At 43.5% G+C, this 26628-nt stretch overlaps 1 protein-coding gene across 1 annotated transcript in view; it reads right to left on the minus strand.

Annotated features, from left to right (window-relative positions):
• Positions 1 to 26628, minus strand: part of PSMB2 (proteasome subunit beta 2) — a 45186-nt gene that overhangs the window by 14518 nt on the left and 4040 nt on the right. The window contains exons 2-3 of the mRNA XM_015413695.1: positions 25910 to 26032; positions 24679 to 24749 (exon numbers count right to left, since the gene is read on the minus strand). Of these exons, the coding sequence (XP_015269181.1) occupies positions 24679 to 24749; positions 25910 to 26032 (194 nt within the window). The remainder of the gene's footprint in view (positions 1 to 24678; positions 24750 to 25909; positions 26033 to 26628) is intronic.

Consider the following 26628-nt stretch of genomic DNA (forward strand, 5'->3'; position numbering starts at 1 on the left):
TCAGAAGTACTCAGTTAATTAAAAAGGCTATGCTTATACATATATTATTACCTACTGTAGGCATGTTTGGTGGGGTGCCACACAAGGCTTACAGTAGTAATGCAGCTCTTTTGGGTTGATGGTAGTTGCGAATGTGTGTCTCCACAAGACACGGAGATAAGGAAAAAGATGGGAAAAGCTGAGCCATTGAAATAACAATTGTGTGCTGTCATGCCACAAGCAACTCACGGTTACTCCAGGAGGACCACAGGGTTTTCAAGGCTAGAGGGGAGCTGTGATAGTTTGCCATTGCCTTCCTCCTCCATGTAACACCCCGGACTTCCTTGGTGGTCTCCCATACAAATACTAACTGTGGTTGACCCTGCTTTGCTTCCAAGCTGTGATGAAATCAGGCTATTCAGGGTGCTATGAATACTCTCAGGGAAAACACACAAACATGGAAGCCGAACATCTGCCATGCAAGAATACTCCCCCAAGAGGCTTTCTGCACAGGACACACAGCTTCCTGTCTTCCAATGACCTGAGGTGGTCAAGGTGGAAGATCACACCTCCCACAGGAAGTGTGCTGGAGAAAGGTCACATTGGAACCAATGTGCAAGGGACCTGTGGTCAGGATCAAGCCCCCTAAAATTTCTTCTTCCACCCCACAATCTCAGCCTCCTTCTCTGCCCACTCCCTCTGCTTTCCTGTTGGCTAGTAGACCCTGGGGGAACATTTTAGGACAAACAGGGCAGAGTTCCAAATCTTTCATGAGCAGAAACCAAGAAAGTAACCTACTATAAGGGGATTGATCAAAATATTGGAGTTAATCTCAAGATGGAGAAAATGATGATGATGACGGGCTACTTCATGGACCCCAAAAAACAGCCATAACAAACAAGAGAAAACTCCTTAGAAGAAGTAATCAGATTCAACTAAGGCTACCCCCTTAATGCTGAATCATGCCCAGGTACATGTAGAGATGTAAAATTTCCAGAAATTTTGAAGCTTGGGAAAACCCCCGTTTTTTTTCCAGTTTTTTTGGGGGGGAAACAGAAATTTTTGGAAAAATTGAAAAAAATGCTACATTAGCATTTCTTTTGTCTTTTCTAGATTGAAAGTCATTCTGTTACTTTAGGAACATAAAATATGACTATGGACATTTTTACTTGGCATGAAATTATCACAACTAGCATATTAAAAATATAGTGTATCCAAACAATTATTACAAATACCCACCCACATGCAAAAAAAAACCTGAAACCTTTTTATTTTTTTCTGACAATAGCACCTCCTAAAGGGAGAAATGCATCTTGTTCTTGCATTGGAGAGTTCAGTTTGTAACCTAGGACTTGCTTGTCCTCAGTGCACAGAAATTAGATCAATCTGATACCATATATATATATATATATTTAGAAATAATTTGGAAAATATTTGAACACCTTGTCTTAAAATATTTTATTCATCATGTTAAAATAAAACGTTCCATAATCAATTTTTTTCTTTTCTTTTTTCAATTTTTCCAATTTTTTGGAAAAAAACAAAAAAGGCTCCAGGAAAAAAACGGAAAAAACCCAGGGTTTTTCCCCAAATTTTTCCGGTTTTTTTCCGGGCCTTCACATCTCTAGGTACATGTACACATAAATGGAAAGTTGCTTAGAAAATCCAGCATAGTTGCCTTTAATTTCAGAATAAGAAGAAATCTCAAAAAGTGAAGGTTTTTTTGGTTATGCCGGATTATTAAAACAATCTACTCAGTACAATATTTGGAGGGTATTTTAAACCACGTAATTACCCCCACTGCCAGCCCCCCTATCATGGTCGACAGGTAAATTTGGGACAGCCCAATTTAAGCTCACAGTGCTGTTGTGAGGATACAATGCTCTGTGTATGGAGGGAGAACCACATATGTCTCCCTGAGTTTCCTGCAGGAAGGGTAAGGTAAAAGCATAATAAAGACACGCTAGACTTTGGAAACTCAATGCAGATCCAATAACTTGTGTTTTCGAGGTGTACCAGAAGATTTTGGAAGGTCAAATCTGGAAGAGAGAATTTGGGGACTGCTTCAAGATTATCTGAAGATACAAGGAGATTTTCCAGATATTGATCAGATTTTCAGAGTGAACTCAAGATTTGCATTCAAAAATAAGCTACCTAAAAATATATTGGTTCGCTTTACTCATAAGAAAACAAGAGATGCAATCCTAAAGAAGAGAATCCCCACTAAGAATAGCAGAAAAAGAAGTGCAGATCTTTCAGGATTTATCAACAAGTGTGTTAAGAAAAAGGAAAGACTTTGACTTTCTGAGACAGATTCTACAAGAGAAGGGGATAAAATATCTCTGGAAAAACCATTTACAATAGAGGTATATTTACCAACAGGAAGGAGAGTAATTAAAACAGAAAAACAAGCCAAGTCATTGGCTGAAGAACTAAAAGAGGAGGATCTTCATAGAGGAACGGAAAGAATATCTTCAAGCAATTCAGAACTAAGTCCATCTAAGAGCTCAGGAGAGGAAACAGCTGGGCCATCAACATCCGAACAAAATGGATACATTAAAAATAGTATCAGTAAATGAAGACATACAAGTTGCCTTCACCATGTCTTAGGGTGGAAAATTCCAAATGTGCTGGATGAATATCTATTTTCTTTAGTCACTCTTGAATTAGTTGCCCATTGACTTAACTAGGTGACCACAAATTCTTCAAAGAGGGGGAAATATACCCCTCCAAGATACCCCATTCATAATTCTGTAAGCTTCTGAGATTTTTTTAAAACACCTGAGCCTTTCTTTATAGGGAGCATACACCAACCTACTAGCATAACTTACTAACACAGTTCCTAGCATCCGCTCCAGGTTTCTCCTATCCTTGTCTTATTACAGAACTGTAGCCCCCCACTTTAATTAGAATGGCTTCCAAATTTAATGACTTCAAAGGTAGCATGGCACAGATGCCTTATTATACCCAGCCGTTAACACAATATTCTGTTTTCCTGCCAATTTCACTTGCTAATCAAAAACAGCACCGAAACACAATGTGAATATTAAAAGATTCAAGGCACTACATCAGGCCACCACAAAGCTTGTCAGAGTGGGTCATCCCACAATAGCAGAAGAGCTGCTTGCCGATTCCCAGCAGGAAGAGTACAGGGATAAGGGGTTCAAATCCATTGACTCTTGCCTGGGAGAAAAGATCAAAGCACAAAGAGATGTGTGCAGAAACCTGTGCACTGAGCACAGAATACCAGGCAAGTATCTCAGTGGCAGAAGGGGGCTATAGGGGCCATGTTGCTTCAAGAACATTCTAAATCCCTTTCTTATATAAGGTGAGAGGGCATGGGTTGGCATTATCATGTGTACTTTCCATGCGGAAGGGTGCCAGGTTCCAACCTTGGCATCACTGGAAGAGTGAGCACCAGGGTTCCCTCTAAGCTGAGTTGGTGTGAGCTAGCTCAGTTTTTTAGCTTCCAGCTCACACATTTTTGTCTTAGCTTGGCTCCAGAGCAAACTAATTTATGCAGTAGCCAAATCGCTTGCTCACAGCTTTAATGCCAGTAGCTCACAAGGTAGAATTTTTGCTCACAAGACTCCACAGCTTAGAGGGAGCATTGGTGAGCACTTGACATTTACTTCCCCAGCTTTAATGAAATGGATTTAAATTTTTTAATAAGAACAAATTAAAGTTCTAAGTGCTAGACTGCTAGAAGCTAGGCTCAGCCCAGTCTTTGAAGCCACACAAGCTTAAAGGGAAAAATCAAAAGGGGAGATTCTCAGGACAATGAATTCCATACTGGATTCTACCCTAAGATATGCTTGCTTAGTGCAACACACACACAGCCCTAACGTTATAAGTCAGTATCCCTGTTTACATTACAGTGAATGTACTTACAAACATCCACACATCCATGCAGAATGCAAGTAAGAAAGAGCCAACACTCATCCATTTTACAAATAAAACCGGGGACCAAAAATTGGATAAACTTATTTTATTTACAAAATTTATATTTCACTTCTCTACCCTTACAAGGGCCACTGAGGCAGCTAACAATTTAAAACATACATGAATGTAGGGCTTAAGTCACACATTCTGCTGCATTGAATGTAACATGAGAACTGCTCAGTGCACATGACAAAAAAATCAAGTGTATACTTGAACACAGATTATGTGTGTCTTCAATGTTACTTATGAACAGGGCTACAATGGTCAACCACTATTGAGGTCTACACATCAATTGCTGGTGTTTACCGGGGACAACACACATTATTTTCAACTAGGGATGGAAAATTACCAGAAAATAAGAACTTATTTTGATAAGCAAAACTGTGAATGTACCCAATGCTGAGGAGCTCATGGCAAACTGTTGTAGCCTATGCCACCTTACAACAAGTACCCCACCCCAGTTCTGTCAACCAAGAGGCAGAAAAAAATTATGTTGAAAACTGAAAACACAAACTTTGTAGTAAGGAAAATGTATTATTTACACAGAATCAGTCACATATAGCTTGAGAGTAAGCAGCATATGCTGATATTGAATTACACTTTATAAATAACACCAAATTCTTCAATAGTCTATGGTACATGGTACAGCATATTGTGGACAAGATTCAGGTGGGGTAGCCATGTTGGTCTGAAGCAGTGTTGGGTATATGACGAAGTGTGCTTGTACACACAAAGCTTATACCGTGAATAAAACTTTGTTAGTCTTAACGGTGCCACTGGACTCAAACTTTGTTCTGCGGACAAAAGCAGTTACATTTAAATAAAGTATGTTTACAGTATACACAAGAATTACCAGATCTAATGCTGTATGTTGTCTGATATATTTTTCATAATATACAGTTATTAAAACCTTGTCTTAAAGAATTCCATTGCATTGTCTTAAAGAACTCATTCCAAAAGACAAAATATTTTGTAAGAACTGCTGACCCAAATTTCTACTCTTTTCACTGGGAACTTAAAAAAAAAATCTTCCAAAAAAAGGGAACACCCCCCCCCCATGTGTGCCCCCCACACCCAGATTTTCTGTTTTCCCCCCAGGCTTTCACATCTTAGTTTCCAAACAATTGAACATAGATACCACAGAATTACAAGCTACAAGAGCTATAAATACGAAACACTGCAAACTGCGTAATTGCAAGAGCACAGGGTTCATACAAAGCCAGATTCACAGATAAGCAAACTCAAGCCAGACCAAGAAGCAAGGGACACAAGTAGAGAATGGTTGACTTAAATCGAACTGCAACTCTGACTGCAACTCCCTGCCAAATTCAGGGGGAAACTCACTATTTAAACACAAGCACTGAAAAGAACCCAGTTTGGTGGATGAAATTTTAATGCCATGGATCCAACACACACAACACAGTCTACCCATTCCTCCCCACCCACAAAACGGAACATTCACAGATAAAGACCATGATTTGGATAGCCTTTCATTTAACAACTCGTGTGCAAGTCCACATGGCAACTTTAAATATGTTCAATCTGATGTTAAGCAGGAATGGCCAACTCACTGACAACCCCAAAGGTTGGATTTTGTTCAAGAAAGAAATCTTGACAGCTGACAAACTTGCTAACAAAAAAGAATCCTGTCAAATCTAGGTCTCTCCCATGTTCCACCACCCACCATAGTATCTTCTTATCCCTGGAAAGTTGCCTGGAGTATTGGGACACATGTGAAGGGGGGGGCTGCAGTGGGGGAATAATCAGGAAAAACCATCCACTTCTACTTGCAGGGCTCTGCTAGCAGCAAACTGGCCTTGTGCCTTCTTTCCACTGCCAAATATTTAATCAAAGCAGGGTAAAAAATTAAAACCCCATTTCATTCACAGAAAAGCAATCTCTTGAACATGCAACATATTACATCGTCTCAGTTCCACACAAGAGGAGAAGCATCTGCCTCATTCAAATCCCATCTCTGCTTACAGAAGCTTTCTGAGTGATTTTCGGCCGGTCACACACTCTCAGCATAACCTGCCTCACAGGGTTGTTGTGAGATAAAATGGAGGAAAGAACAATGTAAACTACTTTGGATCCTACTGGGGAGAAAGGCAGGGTAAAAATGAAATAAACAAAAGCTATGGTACAGTTACTTGGCATTGTAACATCTGCCCTGGACCCATGTGTCAGCTCTGCGAATCAGTAAATGAAAAGTTCTTAGTTCAATTTGTTACTAGCCTACTGTCCCACTTATTCCTCTGTTTGCCATTTGCAGAACAGCAGCAGCTTGAGGGGAGAAGAGAATCAACTCTTTAAGCCTGCCTGCCAGGGGCAAGTCTTACCCACCAAAGACGGTCAAGCAAGTGGCTATTTACAAGACTAGACTAGAGATCTCTTCAAGAAAGTTGGAGAAATCAAGGGAATGTTTCATGCAAAGCTGGCCATGATAAAGGAAAAAAATGGTAGGGACCTAACAGAAGCAGAAGAGATTAGGAAAAGATGGCAAGAATACACAGAAGAACTATACAAGAAGGACCTCAGTGTCCCCAACAACCATGATGGTGTGATCACTGACCTCGAGCCAAACATCCTAGAGTGCAAAATCAAATGAGCCTTAGTGTCAGGTCCCCTTGTTAAGACAATCTCCACAACACACTTAAGCAGTGGTAGTTTATTGAGATATGCTTACGTTTAGAAACATGCTCTGTATCAGAACTGAGAAAAAGCACGCAAAATCCTCAGTTATAGTTAAGGCAACTAACACCCCACATCCCATGCATACGTCATCATCCAGCCCCTAGGTCACTATGGTAACCGTGACAGATATACGGTGCCTTATCGAGTCTAGCATGGCAGAAGAGTCTCCAAGGTCAGCTCCCATGGGAACTGGCATTAGGGCACAGCTTAAAGAAATGGTTATGGCTTCTACAAGCATTCACTCTCAGCACCCCATACACTCCCCTCAGGAATTCCCTCCCCCCTATATTATGGCAAGCAGTGAAGTGAATTATAAAGAAACAAAACTTAAACTTGACACTTAGAAAGCATTACTAACAACAAAGCTAGCGGAGATGACAATATCCCAGGTAAGCTATTCAAAGCCCTAAAAGATGATGCTGTTAAAGTGCTGCACTCCATATACCAGCAAATTTGGAAAACGCAACAGTGGCCACAGGATTGGAAAAGGTCAGTTTACATTCCAGTCCCAAAGAAGGGCAATGCCAAGGAATGTTCAAGCTATCACACAATTGCACTCATTTAACACACTAGCAAGGTCATGCTCAAGATCCTACAAGCTAGGCTTCAGCAGTACATAGACAGAGAGCTGCCAGTAGTACAAGCTGGGTTTCGAAGAGGTAGAGGAACTAGAGATCAAGTTGCCAACATTCACTGGATTATGGAGAAAGCAAGGGAGTACCAGAAAAATATCTACTTCTGCTTCATTGACTACACTAAAGCCTTTGATTGTGTAGATCACAACAAGCTATGACAAGTCCTTAAAGAGATGGGAGTACCAGACCACCTCACATCTCCTGAGAAACCTGTATAAGGGTCAAGAAACGACAGAACCAGATATGGAACAACTGATTGGTTTAGAATTGGAAAAGGAGTACGACAAGGATGTGTATATTGTCACCCTGCTTATTTAATTTATATGCAGAGTACATCACGCGAAACGCCAGCCTGGATGAATCACAAGCGGGAATTAAGATTGCTGGGAAAAACATCAACAATTTCAGATATGCAGACGATACCACTCTAATGGCAGAAAATGAAGAGGACCTAAAGAGCCTCTTGCTCAGAGTGAAAGAGGAGAGCACAAAAGTTGGCTTGAAACTCAACATCAAAAAAACTAAGATCATGGCATCCGGCCCCATCACTCCTTGGCAAATAGAAGGGGAACTCATGGAAGCAGTGACAGAATTCACGTTCCTGGGATCCAAGATCACTGCAGATGGTGATTGCAGCCATGAAATCAAAAGACTCCTGCTCCTTGGGAGGAAAGTGATGGCGAACCTAAACAGCATGATAAAAAGTAGAGACATCACCCTGCCAACAAAACTCCGCATGGTCAAAGCAATGGTATTCCCAGTAGTCATGTGTGGCTGCAAGAGTCGGACTGTAAGGAAGGCCAAGTGCCGAAGAATAGATGGTTTCAAATTATGGTGCTGGAGAAAACTCTTGAGAGTCCCTTGGACTGCAAGGAGATCAAATCAGTCAATCCTAAAGGAAATCAACCTTGACTGTTCCCTGAAAGGCCAGATACCGAAGCTGAAGCTCAAATATTTTGGCCACCGAATGAGGAGGGAGCACTTTTCAGGATTCAGCTGATGGATGGGGAAGACCCGATTCAAAACCCAACTCTGGAGTACAGGCAGGGTCTTGCCAAAAAATATCTTGTACTGTCTTTACCTTGAATGCTTCAGCCACTCCTGATTATGTATTCAAGCAGGGGCTCTCTTATTCTCCCTCTAGTGATGTAGGCCACCAAATGAGAAGGGAGCACTCACTGGAGAAGTCCCTGATGCTGGGAAAGATTGAAGGTAAAAGAAGAAGGGGACGGCAAAGGATGAGATGGTTAGACAGTGTTATCGAGGCAACGAACATGAAATTGAGCAACCTCCGGAGGACGGTGGAAGACAGGAGGGCCTGGCGTGATGCTGTCTATGGAGTTGTGAAGAGTCAGATTCGACTGTGTGACTACAACAACATGGTTCCCCTGCCACTGAAAATAGTATTATTGTACTCTTGTACATTGTACATGAGCATACTCTAGAAGGGCAAAGGATCACTGCCACGCTGCTCTCTAGAGAGCACCATTTTGAAAGAAACACTTATTGCTAAGTGGCATACTTAGTGTGACCATAAAGGGGTCCTCTGTTGGGCAGCATGTTCTCCTACATCATGTTGTTCAGTCGCACAGTAGTCGAGTCCAACTCTTTGTGATCCCGTGGACCACATCACGCCAGGCCCTCCTGTCCTCTGCCATCCTCCGGAGTTTGCTTAATTTCATGTTCGTTGCATCGATAACACAGTCTAACCATCGCACCCTTTGTCGTCCCCTTCTTCTTTTACCGTCAATCTTTCCCAGCATCAGGGTGTTCTCCAGTGAGTGCTCCCTTCTCATTTGGTGGCCTACAGCACTAGAGGGAGAATAAGAGAGCCCCTGCTTGAATACACAATCAGGAGTGGCTAAGCATTCAAGGTAAAGGCAGTACGAGATATTTTTTGGCAAGACCCTGACTGTACCTCAGAGCTGGGCTTTGAATGGGCTCTTCCCCATCCATCAGCTGAATCCTGAAAAGTTTCCTAGCAAGCATGCCATTTAGACTAAAGGTATACTAAATGGTGTGGGCGCAATTCAGTGAGAATTGCTTACATCCTTCTGCTAAGGGAATGTTGTACAAATGAGTCCATTTCAAGATTAAGTAACCCTGGTATCTAAAACTGATTTTGGATGTCAAGTGGAGCTTTCAATCCTTTTAGAGTCAGATAATTAAAAATACAAACCACTGCTTCTTATACTAAAGTGAGAAAGAGATGGGACAACATTACAAGTCTAATGAAATAATCTCTCCTTATATATAATTGTATTTTGGTGGTGGCACTTTGTAGCTCTCCCATTAGCTGTGCAATGTGCTCCCTCAGCCATTGGTCTGTCAGCCGCCACTCAAGAGTACTCACATGCCACTGGCCGGGTGCTGGGCGTGCTCCTCTTCCCTGCCCACTCCCCCTTCAACCACTGTGCCCTATTAGAATTACTGGCAAACGACTTTCTCTCTTGACAAAGACGCTTCTCCTGCTTGCCTCCTGTGTGGGACTAACTGTTCCCTCAGTAGCTGTTGGTAGGTGTAACAAAATGGCAGTTACCTGTGTTTATAATATGGCTGTGGCTCTTTGTTTAAAATGTTCCCCCATAAGGTTTAATTGAGCTGTAGTTCTAGAGAGGGGTCTGCAGGAGTATCACTCACTGGGTTGAATGGGCCTTCCTCATCTGCTGGCTTACAGTTCCAAGCTGCCCCAAGGCCAAAAAGTGAGGGAAAGCAGGGACTGTCCCAACGGGCGGGGCAGCATCAATAATGACTGCAGCCCACCCAGGGAGGAGGCAATCTTTGTCCTACAGGTGGTTAGGAAAGGCTCCTGCTGCCTGTGCTGACCAGCCTGTCCAGGCTACAAGCCAGAGACATGGGGGAACCCTGGGAGGCAGCAGAAATTCAGCCACTCCACAGTCGGCTGGACTGGGGAATGAATGGAAGTTTCCCTGCTCTCTTGGACAAGAGAGAGAGGCTGAAGTACAGCCAGAGGCCGGTCCAAGGAGAGATCCTATCCTGAGCCCACAACCTCCAAATGCAGAGAGTACTGTGTGTAGAGAAAGAGGATTGCATTTAACCCGTTGATTTATGCCCTGTTGGTTCATAGTGTGTGCTTACTCCTACAGTGTGTGTGTGCTCCATAACTGTGTAAATAGTTAAATAAACTCTTTTATTTGGGCTAATAATCTGTGTTGTGCTCTAACCACATAGTCTCCCCCGCTCTGTGCTCTGACCAAATAGTCTCCCCCGCTCTGCACAATACCAAAGGGAAGGGGTAGCCCAGGGAAGCAGCCAGAGGGGTCTCGCGGTCCCTCTAAAAAGGCAGTGACGATTCCGTGAGTGGTGGCAGCGAACTTAAGGAGTGAGATACGCTCACGGGATGAGGGTGGGAGGCAAACAGCTAAGTTGTAAACTGGAGCCCGTTTCACCACAGTAGGCAACCAAGCTTGGTTCAGACAAAGGAAGAAAACCCTTTGCAGGCCTTTGTGAGGAACTCATTGGGGCCAGTTCTGACTAGGGTTGCCAGCTCCAGGTAGGGAGATTCTTGGAGATTTTCTGGTAGGGTCTATGAAAACCAGGGTTTAGGGAGGGGAGAGGCCTCAGCTGAACAGAATGCGATACAGCCCACCTTCCAAAGCAGTTATTTTCTGGTAGGGTCTATGAAAACCAGGGTTTAGGGAGGGGAGAGGCCTCAGCTGAACAGAATGCGATACAGCCCACCTTCCAAAGCAGTTATTTTCTGGTAGGGTCTATGAAAACCAGGGTTTAGGGAGGGGAGAGGCCTCAGCTGAACAGAATGCGATACAGCCCACCTTCCAAAGCAGTTATTTTCTCCTAGGGTCTATGAAAACCAGGGTTTAGGGAAAACGGGGGAGAGAATGTTAGCTGCTTTGGTCCCCATTGCAGAGAAAGACTATTTTCCTTCTGGAAAACCATTGTTGCCAATCTCCAGGTAAGGGCTGGAGATCACTCAGAACGACAACTGCTCTCCACATGGCAGAGATCAGTTCCCCTGGAGAAAACGGTGGACTCTGTGGCAGTCAGGGCTTCAGAGCACGGAAGAGGCTGCAGGTGTGTGTGTGTGTGGGAGATGAACAGCTGAAGAGTAAGGGGGAAACTAAGGTAGGTTGATGATTGGCTGGGAAGGAGATAGGGTTGCCAACTCCAGGTGGGAAATTCCTGCAGATTTGAGGGATGGAACCTGGAGAGGGTGAGGTTTGAGGAGGGGTGGGACCTCAGACAAGTACAATGCCACAGACTCCACCCTCCCAACCAGCCATTCCCTTCTGGGCAACCACTGCTGCCAATCTCAGGAGAGAGGTAGAAATCACTCAGAATTACAACTGATCTCCAGGAGGGAGGGGGGAGGAGATAGAAAGCTGAAATCAGAGGGGCAGATAATGGCAAATTGATGCTTGGCTGGGAAGGAGATAGGGTTGCCAACTCTAGGTTGGAAAATTCCTGGAGAATTGAGGGGTGGAGCCTGGAGAGGGTGAGGTTGAGGAGGGGTTGGACCTCAGACAAGTACAACGCCATAGACTCCACCCTACAAACTAGCCCTTTCCCACTGGGTAACAATTGTTACCAATCTCCAGGTGAGGGCTGGAGATTACTCAAAATTACAACTGCTCTTCAGGTAGCAGAGATCAGTTCCTCTGGGGGAAATGGTGAACTCTGTGTCAGAGGCAATTTGGTGTAGTGGTTAAGTGTGTGGACTCTAATCTGGGAGAACCGGGTTTGATTTCCCACTCTTCCACTTGCAACTGCTGGATGACCTTGGGTAAGCCATAGTCAGAAGAGCTGTCCTTGAAAGGGCAGGAACTGAAAGAGCTCTCTCAGCCCCACCTACCTCACAGGGTGTCTGTGTTTTTAAGCCGCTCTGAGACTCCGAGTGAAGGATGTGGTATAAATCCAATCTCTTCTCTTCTTGTACCCTGCTGAGGTCACCACAGCACATTGACGCTGAGTTCCCAAGGCCATGGCAGTCTCCCAGAGCCTCTTTCTAGAGCTTGTTATATTTATTTCCACAACGGACCTTATTCCTAGTGTATAAATGTGTATAAATGGAATAATGTATAAATGTACATCAGATTTTCTGGAAACAATGGTGGAGTGTTAACATGAACTCCAACTGTTCTGGAAAGAGCAGCTGCTTTTGCTTCAGTCTATGCTGGAATAAGTCAGCCAAGCCATAAAAAATGGAGTCAAAGGAAGGAGGTAAAAAATTGCTGCACACTCCCCACAGGGCCATTTAACACAGGGAGTTCCGATTTCAGCAGGCACCTCACGGGAGAGCGCAAAAGCGTTAGAGAAATGAGAAGGCAACATCTTCACACATGCTGCCCCCCACAGAGAGAGATCTGGAAAAGGGGAGAGGGAAAGCTTCATACCTGAGAAAATTCACAAGAGCTCTCTGCATCAGAAATTCACATGCCCCATTAATTTCAATCAGCATGGGCGAGGCTCCCATGTGGTTTTATTACTCAAAACCTCACCTGGAGATTCTTTCAGGCCAACTGGGATTCTGGGTCCAGATTTTAACAATTCCTTGTGGTAGGTTTGGAAATTTAAAATGCACATCTAATGTAATCAGGTGAATGAGGGAAGAGTTCAGTAATTTATTGCTGGGCTGTACTAACTGCACATCAAGCCTAAATTTGACCCAGACTAGCCAACATTGAGAGACCACCGAAGCCAGGTATGTGAGGGCCAGTGTCAGTCAAGGATCTGAGGGACCCAGATTCAAATCTCCGCTCTGCCATGGAAATCACTGGATATCCCTGGGCCAGTCACACGCACCCTCAGCCTAATCTACCTGATAGGGTTGTTGTGAGTATAAAATGCAGGAGAATGTTGTCAGTCATTTTTGGTCCCCTGTTGCAAAGTTTCAAAAGCCAGAGAGGTAGCTGAATAAAGTTTCCAGGCACTGGGAAATGTTTAGGAGGACTTCAGTATCCCACCTATGTCCTTGCTTGTCCCCATGATGAGAAACACTTCATGCACAATTTGTCATTTTAAAGCTATTTTCTGCCAAGTACAATGTGCTATCTATCTGATGAAGAATTCTACTTTTCTTGGCACTGAACTTTTAAGCAATGAGCACAGCAAGCCTGAAGAACAAAGATCCACGGCGTGGTTCTTCAGGTCTGGGTCTCTTTCTGTGGCATCTCCCAATCAAGACACAAAAATGAAATCTATATAGGTCACACATACAAAAAGAAGTTTTACTATTTAGCTTCCCGTTCCTCTTGTCAAGTACTGAGCACAGTACTTGTAAAGAACAAGGCAGAGAACACATGGCAGGCCCAGGAGTCCAAGAAGAGGGGCCGCTGTAGATAGCACATTTCAATTTATGCTTTAAGGAAGTGGGAGGCCCTTGCATTTTGACCTAGAGACTGAAGGCAGATGGAGAGGGACAGAGCTCCTACTAAAAAACCAGGAGTGTTCCATCGGGCAGTGATATTCCAACAGTGAGAACGTGGGCCTCTGCTGTTGCAGCTGTAGTAGCCTCCAATCTGATGCGGGTCCATGAAGACGGCACCTTTTCAGCATCAAAGCAAGCTGGGCTTCTTTTCCAAATCACACACATCCTTATTTCCATTTTCATGAAGAATCAGGGGGGAAAGGCAACAAGAGGTTTTGAGAAATGCTTTGGAACCTCAGCTTATTCCTAGCTTACAAAGGAAGTTCAAATCCTGTTTGCAAGATCTGTATTTTTAACAGTTTAGATTGCTGGTTTTTGCCATCTGTATGTTGCCCTGCACAACTGGATAAGCAATTTATAGATTTATAAACAGCAAATAAAATGGAGTGCGGCTATGTCGTGGAGGGCCACCCAGGACGAACAGGCCACAGCAGAGAACTCAGACAAAACGCAATCCACTGGAGAAGGAAACGGCAACCCACTCCAGTATCTTTGCCAAGAAAACCCCATGGACGGTAACAAAAGGCTAAAAGATATGATGCCAGAAGATGAGCCCCTCAGGTCGGAAGGTGTCCAATATGCTACTGGGGAAGAGCAGAGGGCAAGTACAAGTAACCCCAGAAAGAATGAAGTGGCTGGGTCAAAGCCGAAAGGACGTTCAACTGTGGATGTGTCTGATAGTGAAAGGAAAGTCCAATGTTGCAAAGAACAACAATGCATAGGAACCTGGAATGTACAGTGTTGTCAATGCAATGAACATGAAATTGAGCAAACTCTGTAGGACAGCAAAAGACAGGAGGGCCTGGCGCGATGAGGTCCATGGGGTCATAAAGAGTCAGACTCAACTGTGCGACTGAACAACAAAAAAACACAACACATGACATAACCGCAGCACACAGCAGCGCTGTGAGCAGAGCAATGGTAGCTTTATCTCTATGCAACCATGCAGCATGTGCTTTCAAGCAGATCTTGCCACCACTCCACATCAGAGCTCTTGCCGGTTACTGTCAAGTAGCTTTTTTAGTCTCTGTAACCTGCAAGGGGGCAAAATCAACAACAGCCCATACATGTACCTTCTCTGTTCTGGCCCTCACCTTGTGGAATGACCTGCCTCTTGACTTTCTGCAAGCTACGCAAAACTTAATTATTCAAGAGGGCTTTTCTATGCAGGCTATAGGATAGCACTATACAAAATGCTTTATAAAGGTACATAAATAAATTGTCAGGGATTGTGGTCTATACTACTGTGTATAGTTTACTCTCTACAGTAGTAACTGGTTAAGCTTCTAAGTACTGAAACAAACATATGTGCCTCTCTTAAGAGATATGATGTTGCTGGCATTTACAGCTCCCTCCTCATCAGCTAACCCATGTTTGATGGAATCCTTCTCTTTCATGCACAGAAAGAGATCACTTTGGCCATCTGATTTCCAGGCCTTCAGGGCAAATGGTTAAGAACCCATTATGTAAAAGTCTTGTGATTCAAATCATATGCTTGGGTCAGCAGCAACACGGGGGCTACCCTCACCACCACAACCAGAGCCCAGTGATGCCACTGGAAAGAACGGACGTCCATCCAAGTCCCCACCCCCAACAGAAATGTAAAATCTTCAGACGTTTTGAAGCCATGGGGGAACACTAGTATAGTTTTTTTGGGGGGATGGGGGGAAATACATGCAGCACAAATCACTACCAAACCTAATGTTTTAACATTAAATTTTAACATAAACAAGGCATGCTTATGGAACTTGAAAGTATAAAGGCATTCGTTTTCTGCAAGCAAGAGTAAATATACCCAATGCTTCAGAAAACTGAAAATTACTACACCCCATGAGCACAAGCATCTCCATCTAAAGGTCAGGAAAAAAGGTGACACGAGAAACCCATTTTGTAGTAAACAAGAAGTGTATCATTTGGACAGAAACCAGAAATGTACTCATATAGTCACAACAGGCCTAGCTGCGTATTTTCATATCAAAATAAACTTTATGACATTGAAAACTAATTTTGGCAAACATTCGTTATAATGCATTTGATATTGTCCATATTTAAACATCCTAAAAATATGCCCTATGCTTATACTCCTTATCTAATATTATATGCCCTATGCTTATACTCCTTATCTAATATTTATAACTAATCTAATCTAATGTTATCCTAAACTTTGCACACAGCTGGCTCTTGGGAAACAGAAGCCCTTTCTCAGACGTGGTCTCAGGAAGAGTACTTGATTAACTCCTGTCTGGCAACTGAGATATCAGTCTGGAAAAAATGATTTTAAAAAGACTCCTTTATTTAAGCAGAGACACAGATTCTTCCACTGGTGTGCTGTGGTCTTCCCACCTACACCTCAGTCAGCCTGCAAATAAGCCTGCAATTGTTCATGGTCGTTTCAGGTGGATAACTGTGTTGGTCTGCAGTAGAAGTAGCACCTTACAGACTAGCAAGACTTCCAGGGTAGAAGCTTTTGAGGAGTCAAAGTTTCCTTCATCAGATAACTCTTGATTCTCAAAAGCATATACCCTGAGAATCTTGCTGGTCTCTGCCTAGTGCGAATCCTGAGATAGTTAACACAAGAGTTATTTGTCCTACACTGACAGTTTAAAGAAATGTTTACCAGCAGTTTCCCCACACACAATTCTTACACACCAGGCAAGTGGCAACTTGCAACCCTAGCTGGGGTATGTGTGCGCATGCATCATTTCAAGCATAGCCATGCCTACAGCAAGGAAATCTGGCAAGAGTCTTGAGCATTTGAGGTTCTGGGCTTGGGGAAGAATAAAGCAAACTGAATAATGACTAGAGAGTGGGTGGTGGCCAATGGTACTCTGGCAGACTGCAGGATGTTGGGAGATGCCAGAGGTGGGGAAGAAACCCCTTCATAATTTCAAGAGGATCTGGGGAGGCCCTGCTTCAGGTGCCAATTTGTTAGAGGACCAGCTGGCTTCTAAATGGCAAGGCTTTCTTGGCAGTCCACAGAGAGGCCTTAGGAAGCTAGTGATGAGATACTGGTCTTCAGGCCCTTACTTTCATCTGCCTTGCCGCTTCACTGTTTAACTATCTGGCTTACCATTTGTATGCCATTTCTATTTGGTTTACGTGGGAGGCCTGTGACAGGGAGGTTATACATTCCAAGAATAAAATAAACCTGGAGGGCAAGTTGTACACGCAAACATGCTTCTTTAAAGGATCAGAAATGGCTACCCTACTACACACCTTTCTGAAAATAAGCAAGCAGCTTTAGAATGAAAGGAAGCGGCTCAGAATGACCAGGAGAGGAACACTCCTGATGTCAACAGCTGCAAATTCACGTTGAAAGTGTCTTTGCCTTTCATGCAAATGTAGTCTAGGAGATATTCAAAAAAGCCCCCCCCCTTACCTCCCTGCCCCCCGCTCTGCCAACTGACACAACCATGGTGTCAAAGTGCATTGTTTGCTGGAGGGCGCTGCCATCTGCAAGAGCGCAACATTTCATCTCCGGTAAATAAACACATCTGATTCTGCCAGTGTCCTCCCTGCTGCGTGGCCCATCTGGAACAGGTGAGCTAGAAGGCATAGCCAGGCACTGGAAGGTGGGGGCAGAGGAAAGAGGAGCAGGCAGGATCAGGCCTCAAGGGACCTGGCACAGGGAGGAAGGAGACAGTAGACCCGTCATGTTGCATCCTGCCTAACCCCTTTGCTAAAGCAGCATGTTAAATTGCCCTCGTTAGTGAGGGATGCTCCAAGCCAGTGGCACCCGGACCATCTGCTCCAAAGGTCATGTGACCTTGCAGAGCAAAGCTCCAGTTTGAAAGTGGCAGTATTCTGCAAAACAAGGATCCGAATGAAGAAACTCCAGGTGATTTTCAAGGGTCGGGAGAAAATCCAAATGTTCTCTCTATACCCCTTAAGGAAAAACCTTTAAAAGGATACAAATCATTCCTGCAGATACACCCCCACCCAAAAAAGCCCTGAAAATGTCTACTTTTAGCCCAAGATGTAGAAAGTACCACACTCCAGAAAAGGGATTTGTCAGATTCACAGTTGATATTTGACACCAAGTATTCCAAGAGCCAATTTCATAGAAGCATTACAGTATGTTACAGTTGAACATATGTACATCTTGCCTGGATGTGCATAAATCTGTTCGTAAGAAAGAGCCAATGCTCATTCACTATACAAATGAAGCTGGGGCCCAGCACTTGGATAAGTGTGGGGTTTTAATCACACATTCAGCTATATGCACAGTGACTGTAACATGAGAATCACTCAACCCACATACAAAGAACACTCAAGTGTACCCTGTAGATAGATTGTATGTGCATCCACTGTGTGAAGAGGGCTACAGTAGGAGATATTCAGAAATGGATCCTGTTGAAAAGATCAGCGTAGGGAAGAACTTTGTGCACATAACATGACTTCCCCACCTTCTCAGGAACCTGAAATACCACCTGAAATACTGATTCTGGAAGATGGGAGATCTTCAGGAGCAGGATTTCTGGCTGCTATAGAATGGAGGAAGTCGGCTTTCAATGGGAACTTTTCTACAGGATCCGGTTTGTAACGCATATATGTGGAGATGTGCAGGACAGGATTAGAAAGCAAACAGGCCTCGCTCCTTTCTTTGCTGACCCACTAACACAGTGGGTTAACACATCTCCCTCATGGATCACTGCCTTGTCATGGCGAGGGGGCTTGCGTGGTTCGATGAGGCTGTGGGCTATGCCGTGGAGGGCCACCCAAGACGGACAGGCCACAGCAGAGAACTCAGACCAAGCGTGATCCCCTGGAGAAGGAAATGGCACCCACTCCAGTATCTTTGCCAAGAAAACCCCATGGACAGTAACAAAAGGCTAAAAGATATGACGCCGGAAGATGAGCCCCTCAGGTCTGAAGGTGTCCAAAATGCTACTGGGGAAGAGCAGAGGGCAAGTACAAGTAACCCCAGAAAGAGTGAAGCAGCTGGGCCAAAGCTGAAAGGATGCTCAGTTGTGGATGTGTCTGATGGTGAAAGGAAAGTCCGATGCTGCAAAGAACAATACTGCATAGGAACCTGGAATGTAAGATCTATGAATCAAGGTAAGCTTGACGTGGTCAAAAATGAGATGGCAAGACTGAACATCGATATCTTAGGAATCAGTGAACTAAAGTGGACAGGAATCGGTGAATTTAACTCAGAAGACCATTATATCTACTACTATGGCCAGGAATCTCGTAGAAAAAATGGTGTGGTCTTTATAGTCAACAAGAGTGTGCAAAAGTCAGTACTGGGATACAATCTTTAAAATGACAGAATGATTTTGGTCCGATTCCAAGGCAAACCATTCAACATCACAGTAATCCAAGTCTATGCCCCAACCACTGATGCAGAAGAGGCTGAAGTGGACCGGTTCTATGAAGACCTACAACACCTCCTAGAACTAACACCAAAAAATGATGTCCTCATCATCATAGGGGACTGGAATGCTAAAGTAGGAAGTCAAAAGGTAACCGGAATAACAGACAAGTTTGGCCTTGGAAAGCAAAATGAAGCAGGGCAAAGGTTAACAGAGTTTTGTCAAGAGAACACACTGGTCATAGCGAACACCCTTTTCCAACAACCTAAGAGACGACTCTACACATGGACATCACCAGATGGGCAACACCGAAATCAGATTGACTATATAATTTGCAGTCAAAGATGGAGAAGCTCTATCCAGTCAGTAAAAACAAGACCTGGAGCTGACTGTGGTTCAGATCATGAGCTACTCATTGCAAAATTCAGACTTAAACTGAAGAAAATTGGGAAAACCACGAGGCCATTCAGGTTTGACCTAGATCGCATCCCTGATGAATATACAGTAGAGGTGAAGAATAGATTCAAGGGTCTGGATTTGATAGATAGAGTGCCTGAAGAACTATGGACAGAGGTTCGTGACATCGTACAGGAGGCAGCAATCACCACCATACCAAAGAAAAAGAAATGCAAGAAAGCAAAATGGCTTTCTGATGAGGCTTTACAAATAGCAGAGGAAAGAAGGAAAGCGAAAGGCAAAGGCGAAAAGGAAAGATTTACCCAACTGAACGCAGATTTCCAGAGAACAGCAAGGAGAGATAAGGAGGCCTTCCTGAATGAACAGTGCAAAGTAATAGAAGAAAACAATAGAATGGGAAGGACTAGAGATCTCTTCAAGAAAATTGGAGAAATCAAGGGAGCGTTCCATGCAAAGCTGGCCATGATAAAGGACAAAAACGGTAGGGACCTAACAGAAGCAGAAGAGATTAGGAAAAGATGGCAAGAATACACAGAAGAACTATACAAGAAAGACCTCGATGTCCTTGACAACCACGACGGTATAATCACTGACCTCGAGCCAGACATCCTGGAATGTGAAGTTAAATGGGCCTTAGAAAGCATTACTAACAACAAAGCTAGTGGAGGTGATGGTATCCCAGCTGAGCTATTCAAAGTCTTAGAAGAGGATGCTGTTAAAGTTCTGCACTCCATTTGCCAGCAAATTTGGAAAACGCAACAGTGGCCACAGGATTGGAAAAGATCAGTATACATTCCAATCCCAAAGAAGGGCAATGCCAAGGAATGTTCAAACTATCGCACAATTGCACTCATATCACACGCTAGCAAGGTCATGCTCAAGATCCTACAAGCTAGGCTTCAACAGTACGTGGATAGAGAACTACCAGAAGTACAAGCTGGGTTTCGAAGAGGTAGAGGAACGAGAGATCATATTGCCAACATTCGCTGGATTATGGAGAAAGCAAGAGAGTACCAGAAAAATATCTACTTCTGCTTCATTGACTATGCTAAAGCCTTTGACTGTGTGGATCACAACAAACTATGGCAGGTCCTTAAAGAGATGGGAGTACCAGACCACCTCACATGTCTCTTGAGAAACCTGTATAAGGGCCAAGAAGCGACAGTTAGAACCGGATACGGAACAACTGATTGGTTCAGCATAGGAAAAGGAGTACGACAAGGATGTATATTGTCACCTTGCTTATTTAATATATATGCAGAGTACATCATGCGAAATGCTGGCCTGGATGAATCACAAGCGGGAATTAAGATTGCTGGGGAAAAGATCAACAACCTCAGATATGCAGATGATACCACTCTAATGGCTGAAAGTGAAGAGGACCTAAAGAGCCTCCTTCTCAGGGTAAAAGAGGAGAGCGCAAAAGTGGGATTGAAGCTCAACATCAAGAAAACTAAAATCATGGCATCCGGCCCCATCACTCCTTGGCAAATAGAAGGGGAAGTCGAGGAAGTAGTGACAGGCTTCACGTTCCTGGGATCCCAGATCACCGCAGACTGTGACTGCAGCCATGAAATTAAAAGACGCCTGCTCCTTGGGAGGAAAGCGATGGTGAACCTAAACAGCATGATAAAAACTAGAGACATCACCCTGCAAACAAAAGTCCACATGGTCAAAGCAATGGTATTCCCAGTAGTCATGTATGGCTGCGAGAGTTGGACTATAAGGAAGGCCGAGCACCGAAGAATAGATTCTTTTGAACTATGGTGCTGGAGAAGACTCTTGAGAGTCCCTTGGACTGCAAGGAGATCAAATCAGTCAATCCTAAAAGAAAGCAACCCTGACTGTTCCCTGGAAGGCCAGATAATGAAACTGAAGCTCAAATACTTTGGCCACCAAATGAGAAGGGAACACTCACTGGAGAAGACCCTGATGCTGGGAAAGACTGAAGGTCAAAGAAGACGGGGACGGCAAAGTATGAGATGGTTAGGCAGTGTCACAGATGCTACGAACATGAAATTGAGCAAACTTCAGAGGATGGCGGAAGACAGGAGGGCCTGGCGTGATCTGGTCCATGGGGTCACGAAGAGTTGGACTCAACTGTGCGACTGAACAACAACAACACCGTTTTAAAAAGGAGACTCCCACTTACACAGGACCTTTATGGGACAGTCCATTGAGGTGAAATTTTGGAACATTTAGAGGGTTAAGCGGTACCCCACACCTGACCAGGCCTCTGCTACAAAGTGAGAGCTGCAAGCCTCTATTCATTACCCGGGGAAGTGGAGGACAGGTAGCAAGGAAAAGCATGTACTAGTGTTGCTGTGCTGGAGAAGAGCTGAGGAAGTGGGCTCTCTTAGCAGTTCCTTGTGATGGGACCATGGAAGACTTGGTAATTGATTTGGTGCCTGTGTACGCACAGTTCAGCTTGGTATACTTATTCAAAAGCCTCTACGTTTCGTTTTCACAAAAAGGAGCTTGCCTGGCTCACCACATCAAACAGCTTCACTCTATTGAACTGTTTGCAGAGAGATGGGACAGAATCCACACATTTGTATGAGAAATGAAGGCCGCCTCAATTTTCTTAAAAAGGAGTTAGTTCATTTCCCTGTCCATGGCTGGTTGGATTTTTCTTTGGCGGGGGAGAAGGGGTGCAGAGAACCCCTAGGTTTAAAAAGCTGAAGGTTTTTGGGTAAACACAACAAAGTAGGTGAGGGACGAATGTGAGGCTGTAGCTGGCCAGACACATGTGGAGCAAGCAGAGACCCAAAGGCACTGCTAGGCCTCAGACTCCTGGGTGTCTGTATACTGAGCAAAGTGGCCTGATGGACTACTTGTGCCAGATGAATGGCCATTAGCTACGATTGCTCAATGGAACCTGTGTATAAAAGGAGAACACCCAATATCAGATGCCAATTATAAACAAGTTGTTTTCCCAAAGGCATTCTGCTTTGCCACTGTTAGAATACACAGATTGAATCAACACTATACATTTAGAGAAACTATCCCTGTATAGCCAACCTTTGTCAATTGTTTCTCTATATACAACCGGTGTCTTATGCCTCTGTAACAAAAGCAAATACTAACCCATCATCTTCTGCCCTTTGTTTACACTGCATTCATATCCCATCCTTGTGAAAGTCAAGGCAGTTTACACAGGAGTCTGAGAAGGTCTCCTAGTCCATCGCTGACAATACACATACCCACCAAGGTTGCTTTATCATGTAAATCATACCCAGGGAACAAACCTTTTACCTATTCACCATTTCCTTCTGCTATAATGCTATGCTACTTTTTAAAAAAGCAGCCGTTTCCAAATAAGGGGCAAACGCGGCTAATCACATGCCATTTCCATTTTTACTTTTCATTTTCTGCCCTGCAGCATTCAGTCATGTGTATGCACATGCTTATGGGAAAAAAGAGACACCCCATCAAAAGAATCACAGTGAAAGGAGCTGGGAACAATACCGTTGCAATCAGCCACTGCAAGAGAGGGAAGTGAGGAACTAAATAAGCTTGTCTTAACTCATCATTGGTGCAATGTGATTCGCCAACAGCCTATGACATAACTGAACTTTACCAAGTGGCCTCAGCCAAGCAACTTTCTCAAGCCCAGAGACCCTGTCCACAGCATGCAGGCAGTAATACTGGCTTTACAGAGCTTTTTGCAGAAGAATAAAAATATGAACTTTTTGTATGGTCCACAGTGCTATACAGATGGGCTACCCTTCTGTAGTAAATATGCCCAGAGCAAATTGCAAACAAAAAAATAAACTTAACAGTATATAAAAGTAGCAACAACACCAACTAATAAAGGCCAGAATAAACAACACTGCTTGCAGGTTTCAGGAACAACTCTGTCTTTAGAGACTGCTGGAAGGTCTGTACTGAGGGGGCTTAACAGAGTTTGCAAGGAAGAGAGTTCTACAGCACTGGAGTGGGTCCCCACCAAACAAGCCTGTGATAAAGTAGATTCCTACAAGAGGAACCACTTGTAGTTCAGCGCATGGACAAAAACATGTGGGTGGGATGCAGTCTGTTAAGTACTTTAAGGCCAAGCCATTAAGGACTAATAGAGCATCTCAAACTGAGACCAGAAAATATTAGATGCTTAACATGTGTGCTGCAGCAAGCCCCAACTGAATGCCCTGGCTGCTGTATTTTGAACAGTGATGTTTCCCAGACCGTCTTCAAGGGCAGCTCCATGTAGGGCATGTTACAGTAATCTGTTCTGAATGCTACTAAGATATGTGTGACAAGTGTCCAGGAAAGCTGCTTAACCAGAACAAGCATCCACGGTCAATCCCCCAGACTGTGGTCCTGCTCTTTCAGAATGAGTACAACCATGCCCAGAACACACTGTATACCTAGTTCTGTCTCAGCTTTACTCCCAATACAACAGCACTTCTGTTTTGGCTGAATTTTGTGCCCCTCATTCAGTCATTATTATTGTATTTGCTCTCCCTCATCCAGCCCTTGTGTTAAGAACAAGGGAGTGCAGAGAAAAGACATACAAAATACCGTACTGGTCCCAGAGAATCTAGCTTCCAGAAAACCTTAACTTAAAAAACACACCCACCCACCCCATTTTAGCCATTAGGGCTGCCAACACAGTCAGGGAGCAAGCAACCAGAGGCTGCTGAAATCCCAGGAGGTGGGGGAAAGGGGACGAGACAAGACTACCTATGGTTGAAGACAGGGATTCAGGACCCAGCACGGCTCTAGACCCCTCCCTATAGTTTGCAGACTTTATTCTGGTTTTGCCAAATTAGTATGGTTTCAAAATTAAGAGAAGAGGAATTAAGCAAGTGTGCTCAGTTTCATAATACAAATTGCAGATTTTAACTTTTTCCTTGGCAGAGAATCTGAATTAACTAGGATGCAGACCTTAAGCTTGCATGGCAACCGCCTGGCTTAGCTTTGGCTGCCTTTGCAAGCAAAGTTTAAAAATGCAGTCTTGGAAATTCAAGTATTTAAGCTTGTGAATACTGCTGATGTAGCAAATAAGCAGAGAAAAATTCATTTTCAGTTCAGAGTATGGTACCCAGAATGGCTGCTTCTGAAGAACCATTTGAAAAAGCACACCTTTCATCTGTAACAAGACACAAACTTAAGGATGTTCACTATTTATTGCTAATTGCCACCCTTATCAAAAGGTGAATACTTCTGCCAGTAGCTTGTTCAACCTTATAGAGTCGAAAAATGCAAACCAGTTTCTGCTATGGACTGTAAAAGCCAGAACCAACTCAACACGAGTCTAATTAAAAGGTATAGCTTGCATCTTGCTTACCCTGCTCCGCAGATAATCAGCCAGATTCCGACGCGTGAAGTTGGCAGCTGCAGTTGGAGACAACTCATACCCTGTCATCAAGAAATTAACATATTCAGAAGGCTATAAAGTAAAGGTAAATGTAAAGGTTCCCTTGCTCGAAAGCCAGTTGAATCCGACTCTAGGGTTGCGGTGCGCATCTCCATTTCAAAGCCGAAGAGCCAGCGCTGTCCGAAGACATTTCCGTGGTCATGTGGCCGGCATGACTAAACACCAAGGCACACGGAACGCTGTTTCCTTCCCACTGAAGTGGTACCTATTTATCTACTTGCAATTTCTTGCTTTCGAACTGCTAGGTTGGCAGGAGTCACAAGCCTATAGGTGAATGAAAATATTCTCAGAGCGTGAAAGGAAGCAATTCTTTCATTTCTTGACTCATATACAACTCTGATCTCTTGAAGTCAGGGTCAGAATGATTCTGCAACAGATGTGGGGTAGGGAAACAGTCTTTTTCACTTGGCAGCTAAAAGTTTCTTCCCATTTATACTAATGCTTTGGAAATCTCCCAAAGTGAACAGTTGAGATAAATTCCAGCCCTGTGCAGGAGGTAGGACAGTATGGATGCACATAGCTGTTATCATGCAAACATGGACAAGGGATCAGAACTGCATGCATCGATAAAACGCTTTAGAGCCAACATACGTATTTGAAGTAATGTGGTACAGTATTCTGATACTATATCCAATCAGGCCACATATGTGGTCCCATCTTTGAATGGATGCTTGTGGGGTTTTTAATGCCCCTTTCTTTAGAAGACTAGTATTTCAGGAGAACTTCTATCTCACTCACCTCTAACCCTGATGTACTGTTTCCAAGAACAAGAAAGATTTTATATAAATATTATCAGACCTTCAGTCTGAAGAGATGTAATACGATTACATGAGTATTCAGAACGTGTAGTCTAGCTCTTAGAGACTTCAGAAGCACACAGGTGCAAAGAAAAAGTTTCTTTTTAGAACCTGCTCAATTGCAATGTCATTCAGGACAAGTGGAGGGGCACTCAAATGACAACAACTAGGATGGTGCATAGGAGACACACACTCTGCCTCTCCCCAACCAAGCTGCATGTAGAATTCTAGACCATCTAATCCAGTCACACGTTCTGCAGTTTTGTAAACACAGGAAGTATTTCATCACTAGAGAATCCTAAACATTTGGAGCCCCCAACAAGAAAGGAGCAGTCTCCACTTACCATTCCTCATCTTGTAGAGCTGGACATTTTTCTGGATGTATTCTGCAAACTGGACAGTGTCACCAGCCTCCCCAACACATAGGAGCAAGATTTTCTCACTCATCTTGAACATCTTGTCATGATCTAGACTCATGGAAAACAAAAGAAATAATGGTACAATCAAAAATAAGAGTAAGCTACTGTGAAGCTTCACATAATGAGACAGAAGGGGAGAGAAATGAACAGAGGTTTCCTACACTCCCCCCACACACATGCAAAATTAATGGTTTAGGAACTTATGAAAATGAGACTGCAAGCAAACCATAGACAAATATGGAGAATTCACAGGATCCTTATCCTAAAAAGTTACTTGGTTGCATTTACTCCAACAGCCCATGTCAATTGAGGCATTAATATATAAGTGTATTTATATTTACTACATCAACCAGTTTAAGACAGGGTTCTTTGCTGATAGCCCTCCTAAAAGTGACTGAAAAAAGTCCAATCAATTATAGTTTAGAAAGTGCTAAACTCTCAGGAAGGCAAGAAATTATAAAAGTCTTTACATTTTATTATGATAATAAAGCTTTTGAAAAACAAGTGGTTTGGGGATAGGGAAGAAGGAGCACTACTCAAAAATCAAACCTTGAAGCATACAATTTTTGTGCCATTCATAACTGTATAATCATGTTTTACATGCAAGTAGTATTCTAGGCATAACCACTGCTTTCTTGGGAAAG

The sequence above is a fragment of the Gekko japonicus genome, unplaced genomic scaffold (genome assembly GCF_001447785.1).
Source record: "Gekko japonicus isolate JY-2015 unplaced genomic scaffold, Gekko_japonicus_V1.1 scaffold547, whole genome shotgun sequence".
Lineage (NCBI taxonomy): Eukaryota > Metazoa > Chordata > Lepidosauria > Squamata > Gekkonidae > Gekko > Gekko japonicus.